General features: G+C 43.8%; 1 protein-coding gene across 3 annotated transcripts in view; it reads right to left on the bottom strand.

The window, feature by feature from the left end:
* nfasca (neurofascin homolog (chicken) a) overlaps positions 1-17,966 on the bottom strand; it is a 108,297-nt gene that overhangs the window by 41,241 nt on the left and 49,090 nt on the right. For 2 of the 3 annotated variants that reach the window (XM_055160145.1, XM_055160146.1), the window contains exons 8-15: positions 13,420-13,531; positions 11,940-12,124; positions 11,593-11,724; positions 10,082-10,225; positions 8,343-8,454; positions 6,895-7,061; positions 2,576-2,723; positions 1,260-1,384 (exon numbers count right to left, since the gene is read on the bottom strand). In XM_055160145.1, coding sequence (XP_055016120.1) covers positions 1,260-1,384; positions 2,576-2,723; positions 6,895-7,061; positions 8,343-8,454; positions 10,082-10,225; positions 11,593-11,724; positions 11,940-12,124; positions 13,420-13,531 — 1,125 coding nt within the window. Of the gene's footprint in view, positions 1-966; positions 1,012-1,259; positions 1,385-2,575; positions 2,724-6,894; positions 7,062-8,342; positions 8,455-10,081; positions 10,226-11,592; positions 11,725-11,939; positions 12,125-13,419; positions 13,532-17,966 lie in introns of all 3 variants that reach the window. The other variant, XM_055160144.1, reaches the window with a different exon arrangement.

Genomic DNA, 17,966 nt, shown 5'->3' with positions numbered 1-17,966 from the left:
CACACTCTGCAACACAACACACAACAATAACACAAACACACACTCTGCAACACAAACACACTCAGGGCCTTTCCACACGACAACATTTTTTGGTCGAAACAGTGAAGTTTTTATTCGTTTTGTTCTTTCGTCCACTGTTTTCGCTGTGGTTTTGGGTGAAAACTGTGTTTTTTGAGAACATGTTCCAGAGGAGAAATCATCAGTGTTTGTGTCGTGTGGACAAACAAACTGCAGCTTTTGGAAATGATGACGTCTCGACCCGTCAACACCAGGATCCTCTGATACAGAGACGTCTGTAGCCTTCAAACTCCACAAACTTAACAAACTCCAAGACCTTTGCCAAAATGTGACAGGTGCAGCCCACAGGGTCGCTCCTGTCGCCCACAACCGAGACACACTGCTAACGCTAACAACACACACCACAGATTACACACACGGATCAATAACAAATATTACACTCAAGTAATTGTGTGTAATCTCCAAAACTGATGGATTTTCAGACCAAGTTATTCTAATAATTCGAGTAAAAACGAAAACTTATGTTTAACTTTTGCAAAACAAAACGGCGATATTTGTGGAATAGAATCTAAAACAGATTAAAGGACCTTAAAGTTTAAGAAAAACAATGATGAGATTTGCATTATTAAATATTATTATCATTGTTACAGCGCCACATACAGGTGTGGCAGGTGTATTACATCGTTTTCACTCGGTGCTTCGTTGTCGTCTGGACGTGAAGATTTATTGATCCGACTCGTGTGTGGACGGGAATTGTTTTCAACCCGCACATGTTGTCGTGTGGACGCAGCCTCAGCAACAACACACACAACAATAACACAAACACAAACTCTGAAACACAAACACACTCAGCAACAGAGTAAACAGTGTTAGAGTGTGAATAAAGTGTGAATAAAGTGTGAATAAAGTGTGAATAAAGTGTGAATAAAGTGTGAATAAAGTGGTTACCTTGAGGCAGGGAGCTAGACACAGAGGGAAGCAGAGAGACGTGCTCTGTGGACGAGGTCAGGGTCAAGCACAAAATATGATTAGTATTATTATCATTATTATTATTATTATTATTATTATTATTATTATTATTATTATTATTATTATTATTATTAGAGTGTGTCTATGAGCACAAACGTTCTTCTACAGCGACTAAAACACAAACATTTTTAGGTAAATCTGTGGTTAGTTTGTTTAACGTGAGCGTGTTCTAGAGGCGCGTGTGAGTCGGGGGGAGCAGCAGGGGGCAGTACCGAGCACAGTGAGGCGTCCGGAGGCGGAGTCCTGGTCGATGGGGGTCTGGGCGCTGCAGGTGTACGTCCCCTCGTCGCTCTCGTCCACGTTGGAGATGGTCAGGGAGTCCTGGTCCTTCCTGAACCTGCAGCCACGACCGGACGAAAAACGGGTCAAAGGAAATCAATAAAAACATTTACTTCATCAGCCAAGAATGTTCAGCTGCTGTGAAGACGTTTCTGTGGTTGGCTGCTCTTGTGGCTGAGCGGCTGGCACACCGAGCAAAAAATGATGTTGTTTTTAACTGAATAGTTGAGATTTAGAGAAAGAGATCGATATATCGTTCGGTCGTATATCGTTCATTGGTGACCTGCCAAACCAAACATTCTCTAAACCAGAACTACGCAAGAACTTAACAAGGACTAAACCAGGACTAAACCAGGACTTAACCAGGACTTAACCAGGACTCAGGACTAAACCAGGACTAAACCAGGACTAAACCAGGTCTACACCAGGTCTAAACTAGGACTAAACCAGGACCAAAACTAGAACTAAATAAACCAGAACTAAACCAGGTCTAAACCAGGTCTAAACCAGGAATAAACCAGGACTAAACCAGGACTAAATCAGGACTACACCAGGTCTAAACTAGGACTAAACCAGGACTAAAACTAGAACTAAATAAACCAGAACTAAACCAGGTCTAAACCAGGTCTAAACCAGGACTAAATCAGGACTAAACCAGGACTAAATCAGGACTAAACCAGGACTAAACCAGGACTAAACCAGGACTAAAGCCAGGTCTAAAATCAAGACCAAACCATGTCTAAACAAGGATTAAACCAGAACTTAAACCAGGACTAAACCAGGTCTAAACCAGGACTAAACCAGGACTAAACCAGGGCTAAACCAGGTCTAAACTAGGACTAAACCAGGACTAAAACTAGAACTAAATAAACCAGAACTAAACCAGGTCTAACCCAGGTCTAAACCAGGACTAAACCAGAACTAAACCAGGCCTAAACCAGGGCTAAACCAGAACTAAACCAGGTCTAAACCAGGTCTAAACCAGGACTAGACCAGGACTTTGGGGTCTTGGGGTTAAAAAAAAAAGACTGTGGGTGATTTTGTAGTAAATTTAAAAGACATAATTTTGAAGACATAATTTGAGGAAAATAAACAAAATTGGCTCAAAAATATCCTCAGAGTTCATCCATCGGTTGCTCTTGATTCTAAACAATTGGTATGGGTATCGGCCTTACAAAACCGGTCGATATATCGGTCGATCTGTATTCTGCGCGAGTGTGAGAGTTGTGCGGAGACTCGGGCCTCGTACCTCCAGCCCAGGTGCAGGGGGTTGTCGTTTTTGTACCAGGTGACGGTCAGGGTCAGGCTGGGGTCAAAGTTCACCTTGCAGTCGAAGCGCACGGTGGAGCCTCGGACCACGGACTGGTGCTCCGGGGCCCGCACGATCCGGGTGGCCTCTGCAACACAACAGAACAGAACGCGGCACGTCGACAAGGTTTAGTGCCAAAAGCAAACGTGGAGAGACTCATCCGGGCGTTTGTCTCTAGAACAGGGGTGGCCAACTAGTAGAAGACTAAGAGACACTTTTTTTTCTGTGTTACTGCAAAGAGCCACATCATACACATGGGTACACATGAACATCATCCCATTTCTTAATCATGTATGCACGCACACGCACGCACACACAGACCTATGCTCAGCCAGATTTAATGAAAATAACCACACCAACATGATAATATTAGTTGTTTTTCAACAGTTAACACTGTGTGCACTGTCTCACACACACAAACTCTCAGTTCAATTCAGTCCAGGTGTTTCGTAAATTTTTGGAAAAACTGCAACTGCTTTTCTGCCTGACTTTTCAAAGCGACCAACTTGTGCTTGCGAAGTTCAGTCCCTTTTGGAAATTCCTGTTCGATGTTAGGATGGAGTGAGCTGAAGTGACGCTGAAGATTTGAAGCTTTGAAATGCGCTAATGCTGCGTGACACACAAGGCAGATCGGCCATTACGTTCAACAAAAAAATATAAACTCTCCCACTCTGTCAAAAACGTCCTGTGTTCTTCTTCATATTTTCGTTTGGCTGTGCTTTTTTCCCTGCCGTTTTGAGAGCTAACATGACGGAAATTGTTTACAACGCAAATGATGTCGCGCCAAAGATTCTCTTGTCGCGCGTTTGACGTCACTCAAACAGGCTTACCTGGTCAGCGTGCCGTCTAGCCGTAGGGGGAATGAATGGTAACGCCAGCCAAGCATATTTGACGCATGTTATGTGAAAGCTCCTGAAGAGCCACATGAAACTAGATAAAGAGCCGCATGAGGCTCGGGAGCCACGGGTTGGCCAGGCCAGCTCTAGAAGGTCAGACTATCGCAACGTCCGCAGAACATCCAGGACGCTGCAGCTCGAGTCCTGCCTCAAACCAAGAAATACAAGCACTTAAGTCCTGGTCTCGGGTCTCTGCACTCGCCCCCTGTGGCTCAGAGACTTTAAAGCGGCTCTGCTTGTACAAGTCTCTACATTAGGAAGCATCAGGTCAGTTAAATACAGTCAATCAACGAACCTGCCCAAGGACGACAGGCGGAAATTAACGCCGGTGCTACAACCTGGTACAAACATCTCTCCTGTTAAAGGTTGTATAGAGGATTTTTTAAGGGAAAAGAAATACAGTGACAGTCCTTTTTCAAATGTTGTGCATGAATGACACCACCTAGAAACATCTCGTCCCGCCTCTTTACTCTAGAAATCACGCTTGTTTACAGCCAGTGCCCGTTCAGAATTACTGTTGAAGTGACCTGTCTAGAATTAATTTAGGGATCGACACATCAGCTTTTAGACTTTTCGTCTGCTTCATTCGCGCAATCGTTGGAAGAGATCTCCAAGAATCACCTCAGTTTGGCTTTGCTCCTTTTCCTCCTTCTCTTCTTCTTTCAGCGACCTCAAAAACTGACTTTCTTTTGCGGCGAACTGGTCGTGGATTCTCGTCCGCCGTCGCGACAAACTTTGTGCAAACTGCGAAGAAGTTACAGTTTGAAAAAGCTGCTAAGAACTGCCTCATAAACCAAATAACCCCCGCGCGCCAGCAAGTCAGTCACACTAGAAACATAGGGAGTTTCACTGACAACCTAACAGCCAATAGAAAATGAGGGAGCCTCGTTATCTATTGGCTGATGTTTATCGGGCCTCACTACGTCCACAGTTGATGGATTTTCATTCTTTTTTTTTTTTTGGTCATCATAATCACAAGGCTGCTGCTTCTCTGTAATGGTATTTTAAACTTTCATTGACAATTTGAAACTAAAAAGAAAATCCTCCATACAACCTTTAATGTAAAAATTGTGCGCTGTCCCTGTCTCAAATAAATAAATAAATAAATAAAATCACGTGTCCAGCTTTTTGAAAAATGTTTGAGAGTCAATCTGTACCTAGTATCAATTTTTTATACCCGCCAAAGTAAAATTCCCTGAGAAATTACATGAAATTTTCTTGATGTTACTGGGTCCAACAAGACTCTGACGTTTAGTGTCTGTGGCCTTAAATCTGAACTGAAAAATCTGTTTTTCTTTCACGCTCACTTACTCCACTTTTTTCTACAGTCTCTGATCACTACAGAAAGAACAAACTTTATGTCTCTCACTTCGTCTTTGGACTTTGTGGATTTTGGAGAATTATGAAAAAAACACTATTAACAACAGCAACATTTATATTCAACTTTCACTGACACCATGGCAATAAATTGATTATTTTTTAAGTTATTTGAGAAAAACTGATTTTTCTGCCAGAGTTTTATGGAATGAATGAGTGAATGATGAATTTCTTGGCGGCGCACAGACCTACATCAGAGTATCAGTGTTTTCAGGAGTCCACACAGTCAAGGATCAGATCTGTACGAACGTGAACTCGTGGGAGCTGGAGGCACCGGGTCGTTCCGTCTCTGGAGCCGTTTTCAGTCGGATTAGTGTGAACGGACACTGCACCCACAACAACACCACTCCCATACACACTAGTGTGGACGGGGCCTAAGTCGTAGGTGTAGCTGTAAATGTAAATGTGAACTTGCTGTTCGTACGCAGCTTTTTTCTTGGAATTCTGTCATTGTTTCACAGGGTTTGGCGTTAGAAGTACTTTTTACTTTTTACTTCAACCTAAACCTTTTCAGTCATGATCTATGGGGTTGTTGTCTATGTTTTGTTTTGTTTTGCAGTGCAGCAAAATAACTGAATAAACTACTACTACTACTACTACTACCACTACTACTACTACTACTACCACCACTACTACCACTACCACTACCACTTCTACTACTCCTACCACTACTACCACTACTACTACTACTACTACTACCACTACTACTACTACTACTACTACTACTACTACTACTACTACTACTACTACTACTACTACTACTACTACTACTACTACTACTACTACTACTACTACACTACTACTACTACCTACTACTACTACTACTACTACTACTACTACTACTACTACTACTACTACTACTACCTACTACTACTACTACTACTACTACTACTACTACTACTACTACTACTACTACTACTACTACTACTACTACTACTACTACTACTACTACCACTACTACCACTACTACTACTACTACTACTACTCTACTACTACTACTACTACTACTACTATTACTACTACTACTACTACTACTACTACTACTACTACTACACTACTACTACTACTACCTACTACTACCTACTTCTACTACTACTACTACTACTACTACTACTACTACTACTACTACTACTACTACTACTACTACTACTACTACTACTACTACTACCACTACTACTACTACTACTACCACTACTACCACTACTACTACTACTACTACTACTACTACTACTACTACTACTACTACCACTACTACTACTACTACTACTACTACTACTACTACTACTACTACTACTACTACTACTACTACTACTACTACTACCACTACTACTACTACTACTACTACCACTACTACCACTACTACACTTACTACTACTACTACTACTACTACTACTACTACTACTACTACTACTACTACTACTACTACTACTACTACTACTACTACACTACTACTACTACTACTACTACTACTACTACTACTACTACTACTACCACTACTACTACTACTACTACTACTACTACTACTACTACTACTACTACTACTACTACTACTACTACTACTACTACTACTACTACTACTACTACTACCACTACTACCACTACCACTTCTACTACTACTACTACTACTACTACTACTACTACTACCACTACTACTACTACTACTACCACTACTACTACTACTACTACTACTACTACTACTACTACTACTACTACTACTACTACTACTACTACTACTACTACTACTACTACTACTACTACCCGTAGTGTTCAGCTCCAGTCAAAGGAAGCTCATCGAGGCCAAGTGTTGTAGAAGCAAATTTAAAACCAGTTCCAGTTCCAAAATGACAGAGAAATGTAATGTAAAATCAACTGGAGCCAGAGTAGATGGAGCTGAAGTCGCCCCCCACGAACACTTCCTGTTTAGAACTCGGCGCCTCACGGTTTATTTCTGTCCGTTCATCCTACAGCGCAGTGTTCGGTCCTGACCTTTGATCTCGAGGCGGACTTGGTTCTCGGCGGTGCCCAGGATGCTGTTGGCGACGCAGGTGTAGGTGCCCTCGTCCTCGGCGCGCGCCCGCTTGATCTCCAGGGTGCCGTTTCTGTGGACGCGGTAGTGCCCTCCGTCCAGACCGCTGCCCTGCCCGTTCTTAAACCTGCGCCAAAAAAAAACCACGTCAGCGTCCGGACTCTGCACACTCAGATCTTTAAACATCACACTTATATAAAAACAGAACTGAACGATTTGTTTCGGGGGGAAAAAATAAATTCTTTATATTTTTCTGAAAAGAACTTTGAGGATTTAAACATTTTAAAAAGAAAGTTTATGCTGGAAAATAAAAAAGAATCCCTACATAATTCGACCTCTGTGAAAGCCCAGTGCCCTGTCAGAACACGGACCGTTTGAAATCCAAAAAATTTGATTTAGCTTCTACGGGAGAATTCTTTCTGGGCACAAGATCCCAAAGCTGCAGTACCTGGAACGGCCACTAGTCGGGACAGTTTTAATATTAGGGCAGGGTATCATTAAGAAGTTGCCGATACGATACATACCTCGATACACAGGCCACGATACGATACATATTTCGATACAGTGAACTTACGATTTGATACGATATATTTCAAATTGATTCGATGCCGTTCAATAAAAATAAAGACTAAATCATGTCTGTGATACTAAAAGTCTTTGTTAAACCACTTCTTCTTGTACAAAGTGAATATGAAACAAAAACATTTTAATCCTCAAAACTGTGAAAATGTCAAATGTGTCGCATGAGCTGAAAAAAACTTAAATCTAGCCAAGTTAAGAAATTAAGAAAGATTTGAGTAAATTCCACTTGACAAGTTAAATTATCTATCAGCGGAATACGATTTTTTTGTTCTTAAAATATGAAAATACAACTTGCTACACTTAAAAAAAGACAAACAACAACCCTTAAAATAAAAAATGAAATTGAATGTCGCTTGAATTTAGGAAAACACTTATTCCATTGGTAGAGTCGACTCAGATAAAGTCAAATGTTCTTAATTTTAATTTTAACGAACCTTTTTGCAGTGTGAATGAGTTTCCTTCCACTAAACAAACAACAAAACTGTAGCTGTAACAAAATAATTTAGTAAAATACACCAAAAATACTCGATACGCGATATATCGATACAGCAGCCCACGATATCGATACTGTATCATTACATTAAACGATACGATATATTGATATTTCGATATTTTTGCACACCTCTATTTAATATAGATTCATGCATTCGAGAATAAAAACGTTTTTGTCGTTTCGCGCCAATGAACAGAGGCCACTGAAAACAACACACCTCCGTCCTGGGTTCATCTTCAGATCTTGATCGTGACCAGCGTTTTTTTTCCTTTTTTCTAAATTCATTTCTGTTCAGTTTATTCCTGAGTGTGATGGGAAAAGTCTGTCTCTTACCATCGCAGCTCGGGCAGAGGCGACCCGAAGAACGGACAGTCCAGGAAGGTGCGGTTGTTCTCGATGACTTTGATCAGTTGGTTTTTAGGAGCCAACATCCGCGGAGGCATGTCTGACAAACACAAGTGTGAGACAAAGAAAAAACATTAAAATACCATTAACCTCTTGAGACCCTGCGGCCTCATACAAGAATGTTACATTTTTGTCTCTTAGCACCATGATACTCCATTTTTTAAAAACTTTGACCAGTTATCCGCACCGAGGGACACTGCCCGCTCCATATTCTGGTGACATCACGACATTACACCAACTTCAGTCAAGGTAAAATGGCGGGAATATCAACAAAAATCTTCTACAGCAGCTCCCAAAAGAAAAAACAGCAAGATAAAGTTTATATCCAAATTTTATGAATGAAACCAGCAGATTTTTTACATTCAAATGTCTCTTATTCAGAAACTAGAGGGACTATTGAAATAAGTAAAGTATCAGAATGTAGGAAAGAGTTACACTCCAACAGGGTCAAGTTAAACCTGTGTCGTCGGTAACGGAGGGAATGAAATATGCTGCACTTTTTGGTCAATAAATCCAAACAGTGATAACTCTTGGTTCTCACTTACATATCCTTAACAAACTGGTTTGAATATTTGCTTCATATAGTTTTCTACCATATGGTACAAGATTAGGTTGAAAAACCTCTGACTTTTTTGACTCATGAGATTTTTTATTAAGAAAGTTCATGGTAACGGAGGGAAAATTAACGGAGGGAAAAATGTTCAAACAAGTAGAAGGTGCAGGATTTTACATCATTTGTCACTTTTTTCTAACGAAAACTTTAATATTACTTCAAAATGAAAAGAAACTATTTCTATAAAATATGTCAGTCCTTCCAAGCTAATTTTTATCATTTTAAATACTTTTTTTTTTTTTTTAAATCATGTCCCTTCATCAACAGTTCACAGATGGAATAACACAAGATATGATGAAATACATCCATTTATTTACATGATTTGCAGGACTTGGAAATTTGGGAAATAATTTTTGTTCCATGTTTCATACATGGTCTGTTTAAAACGTATGGAACTTTAGAACCAAAAATGGTACAGAAAAAAGGTCAACAGTTTCATAAACTAGAGTACATATGTATCTGTTCAATACATTTTTATATCAGATGCAATTAACTTGAATTTGTGGCCTTGCTGTTTACTTCTGCTTGACCGGGACCATATATACATCATTTTTTTGCAAAAAGTGCTTCCTGTATAAAAACAAAGTTTATTTATGATACTTATTAGGTCTTACTTATCCCAAATATCAAGGACAAATGAAAAATGCACATCAGACAAAAGCTCGGGTCTCAGGAGGTTAAAATAAAACACAAAACATGACAGAAACAGATCTCAAAAGGAACAGGCAGAAGCAGAGGCGTCTAATACCTCTCAAAAAGAAAAGAGTCACAGTCGATATACACAAGTCTGGTTAGAACAAGTGGAAAAAAACAAAACACTGTTCCATGTGTAGATTATGTTCTTTTGTAAGGTTTTCTAATTGTTTCAGTGTCGCGCAAACTCAGAGCCAAACACAACCAGAAAAACCAAAGTCAAACAGTCTTCACCCCAAAACGTCTGTGTGTGTTCGTACCCAGCACATTGACGAAGGCGTTGGCGAGCAGGTGTGTGTGTGTGTGTGTGTGTGTGTGTGTGTGTGTGTGTGTGTGTGTTGTTGTGTGTGTGTGTTCGTACCCAGCACATTGACGAAGGCGTTGGCGAGCAGGTACCCGTGGGGGTTGGAGGCGTTGCACTGGTACACGGCGCTGGAGCCCATCTGCACCGAGCCGAACATGATGGTGTCTCCCAGGAGCTGACGGCCCTGAGTCGGTACAGAACCTGAGCGAGAAACCAGAGTCAGAACCAACAAACAAAACACCAACACGAACTTAGTCACACAATGCACTGTCCAGAGGTGGTCAGGGGTGTGTGGTACTCACTGTCCAGAGGTGGTCAGGGTGAGGTACTCACTGTCCAGAGGTGGTCAGGGGTGTGTGGTACTCACTGTCCAGAGGTGGTCAGGGTGTGTGAGGTACTCACTGTCCAGAGGTGGTCAGGGTGAGGTACTCACTGTCCAGAGGTGGTCAGGTGTGTGGTACTCACTGTCCAGAGGTGGTCAGGGTGAGGTACTCACTGTCCAGAGGTGGTCAGGGGTGTGTGGTACTCACTGTCCAGAGGTGGTCAGGGTGAGGTACTCACTGTCCAGAGGTGGTCAGGGGTGTGTGGTACTCACTGTCCAGAGGTGGTCAGGGGTGTGTGGTACTCACTGTCCAGAGGTGGTCAGGGTGAGGTACTCACTGTCCAGAGGTGGTCAGGGGTGTGTGGTACTCACTGTCCAGAGGTGGTCAGGGTGAGGTACTCACTGTCCAGAGGTGGTCAGGGGTGTGTGGTACTCACTGTCCAGAGGTGGTCAGGGTGAGGTACTCACTGTCCAGAGGTGGTCAGGTGTTGGTACTCACTGTCCAGAGGTGGTCAGGGTGAGGTACTCACTGTCCAGAGGTGGTCAGGGGTGTGTGGTACTCACTGTCCAGAGGTGGTCAGGGTGAGGTACTCACTGTCCAGAGGTGGTCAGGGGTTTGGTACTCACTGTCCAGAGGTGGTCAGGGTCTCACTGTCCAGAGGTGGTCAGGGTGAGGTACTCACTGTCCAGAGGTGTCAGGGGTTTGTACTCACTGTCCAGAGGTGGTCAGGGTGAGGTACTCACTGTCCAGAGGTGTCAGGTGTTGGTACTCACTGTCCAGAGGTGGTCAGGGGTTTGTACTCACTGTCCAGACGTGGTCAGGGGTGTGTGGTACTCACTGTCCAGCGGTGGTCAGGGTTTGTACTCACTGTCCAGAGGTGGTCAGGGGTGTGGTACTCACTGTCCAGAGGTGGTCAGGGTGAGGTACTCACTGTCCAGAGGTGGTCAGGGGTTTGTACTCACTGTCCAGAGGTGGTCAGGGTGAGGTACTCACTGTCCAGAGGTGGTCAGGTGTTGGTACTCACTGTCCAGAGGTGGTCAGGGGTTTGTACTCACTGTCCAGAGGTGGTCAGGGGTGTGTGGTACTCACTGTCCAGAGGTGGTCAGGGGTTTGTACTCACTGTCCAGAGGTGGTCAGGGTGTGTGTACTCACTGTCCAGAGGTGGTCAGGGGTTTGTACTCACTGTCCAGAGGTGGTCAGGGTGAGGTACTCACTGTCCAGAGGTGGTCAGGGTGAGGTACTCACTGTTCAGAGGTTGCCCGTTCACCAGCCACTGGATGTTTGGTCTGGGGTTCCCGTTGGCTCTGCAGACCAGGCGCCCGTTCTCATCTGGAGCCAGGACCAGGTTTGTGGGTTTGTCCAGCCAGTAGGGGGCAGCTGTGACACAGGACGGGTCAGGGAGGGGTCATATTAAACATTACAGTACTCAAGTGCAAATGACGTTACTTCAAAAATCCAGAAAATCCTGTCTATGTTTTCAAGAATATTAAAGTGGAGCAAAAATTGAGATCGAGCGATCAGGAAAACAATTGCGATTCTTGTTTTTCCCGTATGGCCCAGCCCTAGTCGATAGTGTAGATTTAGCGTCTGACCTTTGACCTGCACGGTGATGGCGTGGCGGATGCTGCCGAGGCGGTTGGTCGCCATGCACACGTACTCGCCGGCGTCCTCCTCGGAGACGCCGGACACGCGCAGGGTTTTGTTGAAGTTCTCCAGAGAAACTTTGTGCTCCGGAAGCTCCCCTCCTTTTTTAAACCAGCTGATGGTGGGAGTGGGTCTGGACACACAAACACACACACACACACACACACACACACACACACACACACACACACACAACACACACACACACACACACACACACACACACACACACACACACACACACACACACACACACACACACACACACACACACACACACACACACACACACACACACACACACACACACACACACACACACACACACACACACACACACACACACACACACACACACACACACACACACACACACACACACACACACACACACACACACACACACACACACACACACACACACACACACACACACACACACACACACACACACACACACACACACACACACACACACACACACACACACACACACACACACACACACACACACACACACACACACACACACACACACACACACACACACACACACACACACACACACACACACACACACACACACACACACACACACACACACACACACACACACACACACACACACACACACACACACACACACACACACACACACACACACACACACACACACACACACACACACAAACACACAAAACACAAAAACACACTGGTTTAGTCCAGTTTAAGTCCTGGTTTAGTCCTGTTTTACTCCTGTTTTAGTCCTGGTTCAGTCCTGGTTTAGTCCTGTTTAAGTCCTGGTTTAGTCTTGGTTTAGTCCTGGTTTAGTCCTGGTTTAGTCTGGTTTAGTCTGGTTTAGTCCTGGTTTAGTCTTTGTCCTGTTTAGTCCTGGTTTAGTCCTGGTTTAGTCCTGGTTTAAGTCCTGGTTTAGTCCTTGGTTTAGTCTTGGTTTAGTCTTGGTTTAGTCCTGGTTTAGTCCTTTTAGTCCTGTTTAGTCCTGGTTTAGTCCTGGTTTAGTCCTGGTTTAGTCCTGTTTTAGTCCTGTTTTAGTCCTGGTTTAGTCTTGGTTTAGTCTTGGTTTAGTCCAGTTTTAGTCCTGTTTTAGTCCTGTTTTAGTCCTGGTTTAGTCCTGGTTTAGTCCTGGTTTAGTCCTGGTTTAGTCTTGGTTTAGTCCTGGTTTAGTCCAGTTTTAGTCCTGGTTTAGTCCTGGTTCAGTCCTGTTAGTTTTGTTTCGGTGCGGTAAAACCCGTTGTAAATATAAGTAACAGTTTCAAACCTTTAATGAAGCAGTTTGTGGAGAAAAAGTTCATCATAATTTACCCGAGAAACACATTTTTTTCCCGATTCTTCAAATATGTTTTCAACAAAATAAAGGTGTTTTCTTATATTTTGATTTGTGAGAGAAATCCCGGACGTGAAGCTCACCTCCCCGCGGCGATACACTCCAGGAGCAGCTGCTGGTCTCGCAGAACCGTCTTGGAGCTCTCTGTCCCGGACGGCGAGAGGAAGGAGGGCGTGGACTCCGGCACCGTCCGACCTGCACCGGAAAAAACAACATCAACATCCAAAAAAACCGGGACGCTGTCGGTTTGAAGCGGTTGGTGACAATAAAAAACGGGAAACGAGAGCGTGAGGGAAAATCTTTATGAGCTCGGTGAGTCTGTACAGTCATATTTTCTTTGTGTTTTGGTCATTTTTAAGCAGCTTTTTTTGTATTTTACCAAAAACAAAAGACAATTTATGCTTCTCTTTACTGTTGTCCTGTCGATTTGAGCTCCTGAGCCCTGGTTTAGTCCTAGTTTAGACCTGGTTTAGTCCTGGTTTAGTCTTGGTGTGGTTCTGGTTTAGTCCTAGTTTAGATCTGATGTAGTCCTGGTTTAGGCCTGATGTTTTAGTGGTTCAGTCCAGGTTCAGTTCTGGTTTAGATCTGGTTTAGTCCTGGTTTAGGCCTGATGTTTTACTGGTTTAGTCCTGATTTAGACCTGGTTTAGACCTGGTTTAGTCCTAGTTTAGTCCTAGTTTAGACCTGGTTTAGTCCTGGTTCAGTCCTAGTTTAGACCTGGTTTAGTCCTGGTTTAGTCTTGGTTTAATCCTGGTTCAGTCTTGGTGTGGTTTAGTCCTACTTTAGATCTGATGTAGTCCTGATGTAGTCCTGGTTTAGGCCTGATGTTTTACTGGTTCAGTCCTGGTTCAGTTCTGGTTTAGATCTGGTTCAATCCTGGTTTAGACCTGGTTTAGTCCTAGTTTAGACCTGGTTCAGTCCTGGTTTAATCCTGGTTTAGACCTGGTTTAGTCCTGGTTTAGTTCTGGTTTAGACCTGGTTTAGTCCTGGTTTAGTTCTGGTTCAGTCCTGGTTTAGTCCTGGTTTACTGTTTAGTCTGGTTTAGTCTGGTTTAGTCCTGGTTTAGTCTGGTTTAGTCTGGTTTAGTTTTTAGTCTGGTTTAGTTCTGGTTTAGTCCATCATCTGTTTTTTTTTTTTTTGTTTAGTTTTTTTCATTTAAACACAAAATCGAAAACTGAAAAAACGAATCATTATCTGTTTTTTTCATTTTGGTTTTGGAGACAAATAATGAAGAAAATCTTTTTTTTTCCATTTTCTTATTTTTGGTTTTATTTTGAAAAACAAACGAACGAACGACACACAGATTCATCTCGTTTCTGTCCGATGCAAACGTCTCTTCTTATAGGATCCATACGGTCGTGTGGTTTTTTATTCTATTACCTCGACTCTAACGTGTTTATGTGAGTCTGGCTCTGGCACAGTGAGACTGATGAACGGAACTGGAGCCTCTGAGACGAGCCGAGGACATCTGCTCCTCTAACCAGGTTAGACCCAGACCCTGCTCCTGTCAGGCCCCGCCCCTCGCCTTCAGACCCCGCCCCTTGCCGTCAGACCCCGCCCCTCGCCCTCAGACCCTCAGACCCCCCCTCGCCTCAGACCCCGCTCCTCGCCCTCAGACCCCGCCCCTTGCCATCAGACCCCACCAGTCAGTCCCCCGCCCTCAGACCCCGCCCCTCGCCCTCAGACTCCGTCCCTCGCCGTCAGGCCCCGCCCCTCGCCGTCAGACCCCGCCCCTCGCCGTCAGACCCCGCCCCTCGCGCTCAGGCCCCGCCCCTCCCCATCAGGAGCCGCCCCCATCAGACCCCGCTCCTCGCCCTCAGGCCCCGCTCCTCGCCCTCAGACCCTTGCCATCAGACCCCACCCCAGTCAGTCCTCGCCCTCAGACCCCACCCCTCGCCATCAGACCCCGCCCCCATCAGGCCCCGCCCCATCAGACCCCTCCTCGCTCCATCAGACGGCGCTCCTCGCCCTCAGATGGCGCCCCTCGCCCTCAGGCCCTGCCCCCATCAGACCCCGCCCTCGCCCTCAAACCCCGCCCTCGCCCTCAGACCTCGCCCTCACACCCCGCCCCTCGCCCTCAGGCCCCGCCCCTCGTCATCACCCCTCCTCGCTCCTGGTCGCCGCTCAGTGTTCACGCCAACGTCGGGTCGGGCTTCACTCGTCGCCGTCTGCGCGTCTCGTCTCACGTTTATGTCACTTTTAAAGAGAACGGAATGACTTTGGCTCGATGTTTATGTAGATCTGCAGCGGTGACTCGGGCCTCTCCTCTGGTCAGTTTCATTTTCACTCTCAGAGTCAGTTTCATTTTCACTCTCAGAGTGAAAAGGAAACTGACCAGAGCTTCATTTTTCAAAATAAAACCAAAAATAAGAAAACGAAAAAACAACTATTTTGAAACAAGACTTAACCAGGACTAAACCAGGTCTAAACCAGGACTAAACCAGGACTAAACCAGGACTAAACCAGGTCTAAACCAGGTCTAAACCAGGACTAAACCAGGACTAAAATAGGACTGAACCAGGTCTAAACCAGGTCTAAACCAGGACTAAACCAGGACTAAACCAGGACTAAACCAGGACTAAACCAGGTCTAAACCAGGACTAAACCAGGTCTAAACCAGGACTAAACCAGGACTAAACCAGGACTGAACCAGGTCTAAACCAGGACTAAACCAGGACTAAAATAGGACTGAACCAGGTCTAAACCAGGACTAAACCAGGACTAAATCAGGACTAAACCAGGTCTAAACCAAGGACTAAACCAGGTCTAAACAGGAAAGGACTAAACCAGGACTAAACGGTCTAAACCAGGACTAAACCAGGACTAAACCAGGACTAAAATAGGACTGAACCAGGTCTAAACCAGGACTAAATCAGGACTAAACCAGGTCTAAACCAGGACTAAACCAGGTCTAAACCAGGACTAAATCAGGACTGAACCAGGACTAAACCAGGTCTAAACCAGGACTAAAACAGAACTGAACCAGGACTAAACCAGGTCTGAACCAGGACTAAAACAGGACTGAGACCAGTTTAGCTCTGGTTTAGACCTGGTTCAGTTCTGTTATCTGTTTTTTTTTCCATTTTTCATTTAAACACAAAATTGAAAACTGAAAAAACGAATCGTTATCTGTTTTTTAAATTTTGGTTTTGGAGACAAATAATGAAGAAAATTGTTGTTTTTTTTCATTTTCTTATTCTTGGTTTTATTTTGAAAAAGGAACGAACCAACGACACACAGATTGACCGGGTCCTTAACGATGTTTTCTGTATTTGACAGTTTAGTCTGATCTGTTGTGGGTTAGTCCAGCTGAAGCCCGGTGTCCAGTGCAGAGGTTAGTTCGAGGTGATGACGCGGCCGTGACGTCATCGTTTTCCAAAAGCCGCGGTTTGTTTGTTCACATGACAACGCAACACGGACGTTCTCAGATTTCTCCACTCCGGAACTAGTTTTCGGAAGAAACGAGAAAACGAATAAAAACTTCACCGTTTTGACCAAAAAACGAGAACTATGACAAGACATGGTCGTGGTTTACGGCTGAACTCTTGTGTTTAATATTGTTCATTCGTCTGTGGCCAAAACTCAAAAATATCACACTTTTATCAGCGACAAAATTAAGATATAAGATCAATTCAAGACCCGTGAACCAACCTCTGAATTCTAAAGAGCAGAGTTAGAGTTAGTTCCAGCTCTGGTCACTTTTGTTATGGTTAAATCTAGAAGCGAATTTTGCAAATAGTTTGAAGTTCAGTAGAGTTATTTTCTAACACTGTAATAAACTACAAGATCGTCTCTCTGTGTCAAAGCAAAGTCCAAGGATCCAGATTTAGAATTGGTGCCGCGTCTCATTTCTCTTTCCTCGCTTCCTTCTCCTCGATTCTTCAGGAGACGATCTAAACTCCTCCCGGGCCACGTTTACATGATGTTTTTTAATTCCAAATGAACTGTTTTGAATTAAATAGTTTGGAATTAAAATATTCTCCTTCAAATTTACATGGAAATAATAATTCTGAATTGAGATTTACTTGGAAAACTTGTTAAATCGTCTTTATTTAATTCCGCTCAACGTCTGAAGGTAGAGAAGGTTCTGATTGGGCAGAGACACCAACGGATTTACGTCTAAAGGCTTTTCTGTCATCTCGATTTGTTGTTACGCCATGGACACAAACACAAATTCTATCCAGCTGCTGAAATCTGCAGCTAAAAATGGAAATCGAGGAGCAGAAAGAAAGTTTGGAGTGAGAGAGAAACTTGTGAAACCAGGAGGATGGATGGACAAAGCCTGGACTCCAGTGACACCGAAACCATCCTGTCGGGATTCAGAAAGACCCGAATAATTCAAACTGGAACTGACGCTGAGTCTGACGACAGCGACACAGAAGAGGAAGCGGCGCGACGTTTACCTCCGGAGGTCGAGGCCGAGTTGCTCTTCATTATGTGTTTTTTGTCTGGTGCGATTTATATTCCAAAAAACACGGTAATCGTTTTCATCAGGAATTAAGTCTTTACGTCGTCTTTTTAAAGCGGAAATAATTTTTATTTACAATGAAATTCTTTTTATTCGGAGTTAAAGCTCTCATGTAAACGTGACAAATGACACCAATAAATTTTGATTCTTTTCTCTGGCGTT

This window comes from Boleophthalmus pectinirostris, unplaced genomic scaffold (genome assembly GCF_026225935.1).
Source record: "Boleophthalmus pectinirostris isolate CB_2022bp ecotype Guang Dong unplaced genomic scaffold, ASM2622593v1 HiC_scaffold_3, whole genome shotgun sequence".
Classification (NCBI taxonomy): Eukaryota; Metazoa; Chordata; class Actinopteri; order Gobiiformes; family Gobiidae; genus Boleophthalmus; species Boleophthalmus pectinirostris.
Note: the sequence above shows the minus strand (reverse complement) of the source record. Positions and strands in the feature narration are given on the sequence as shown.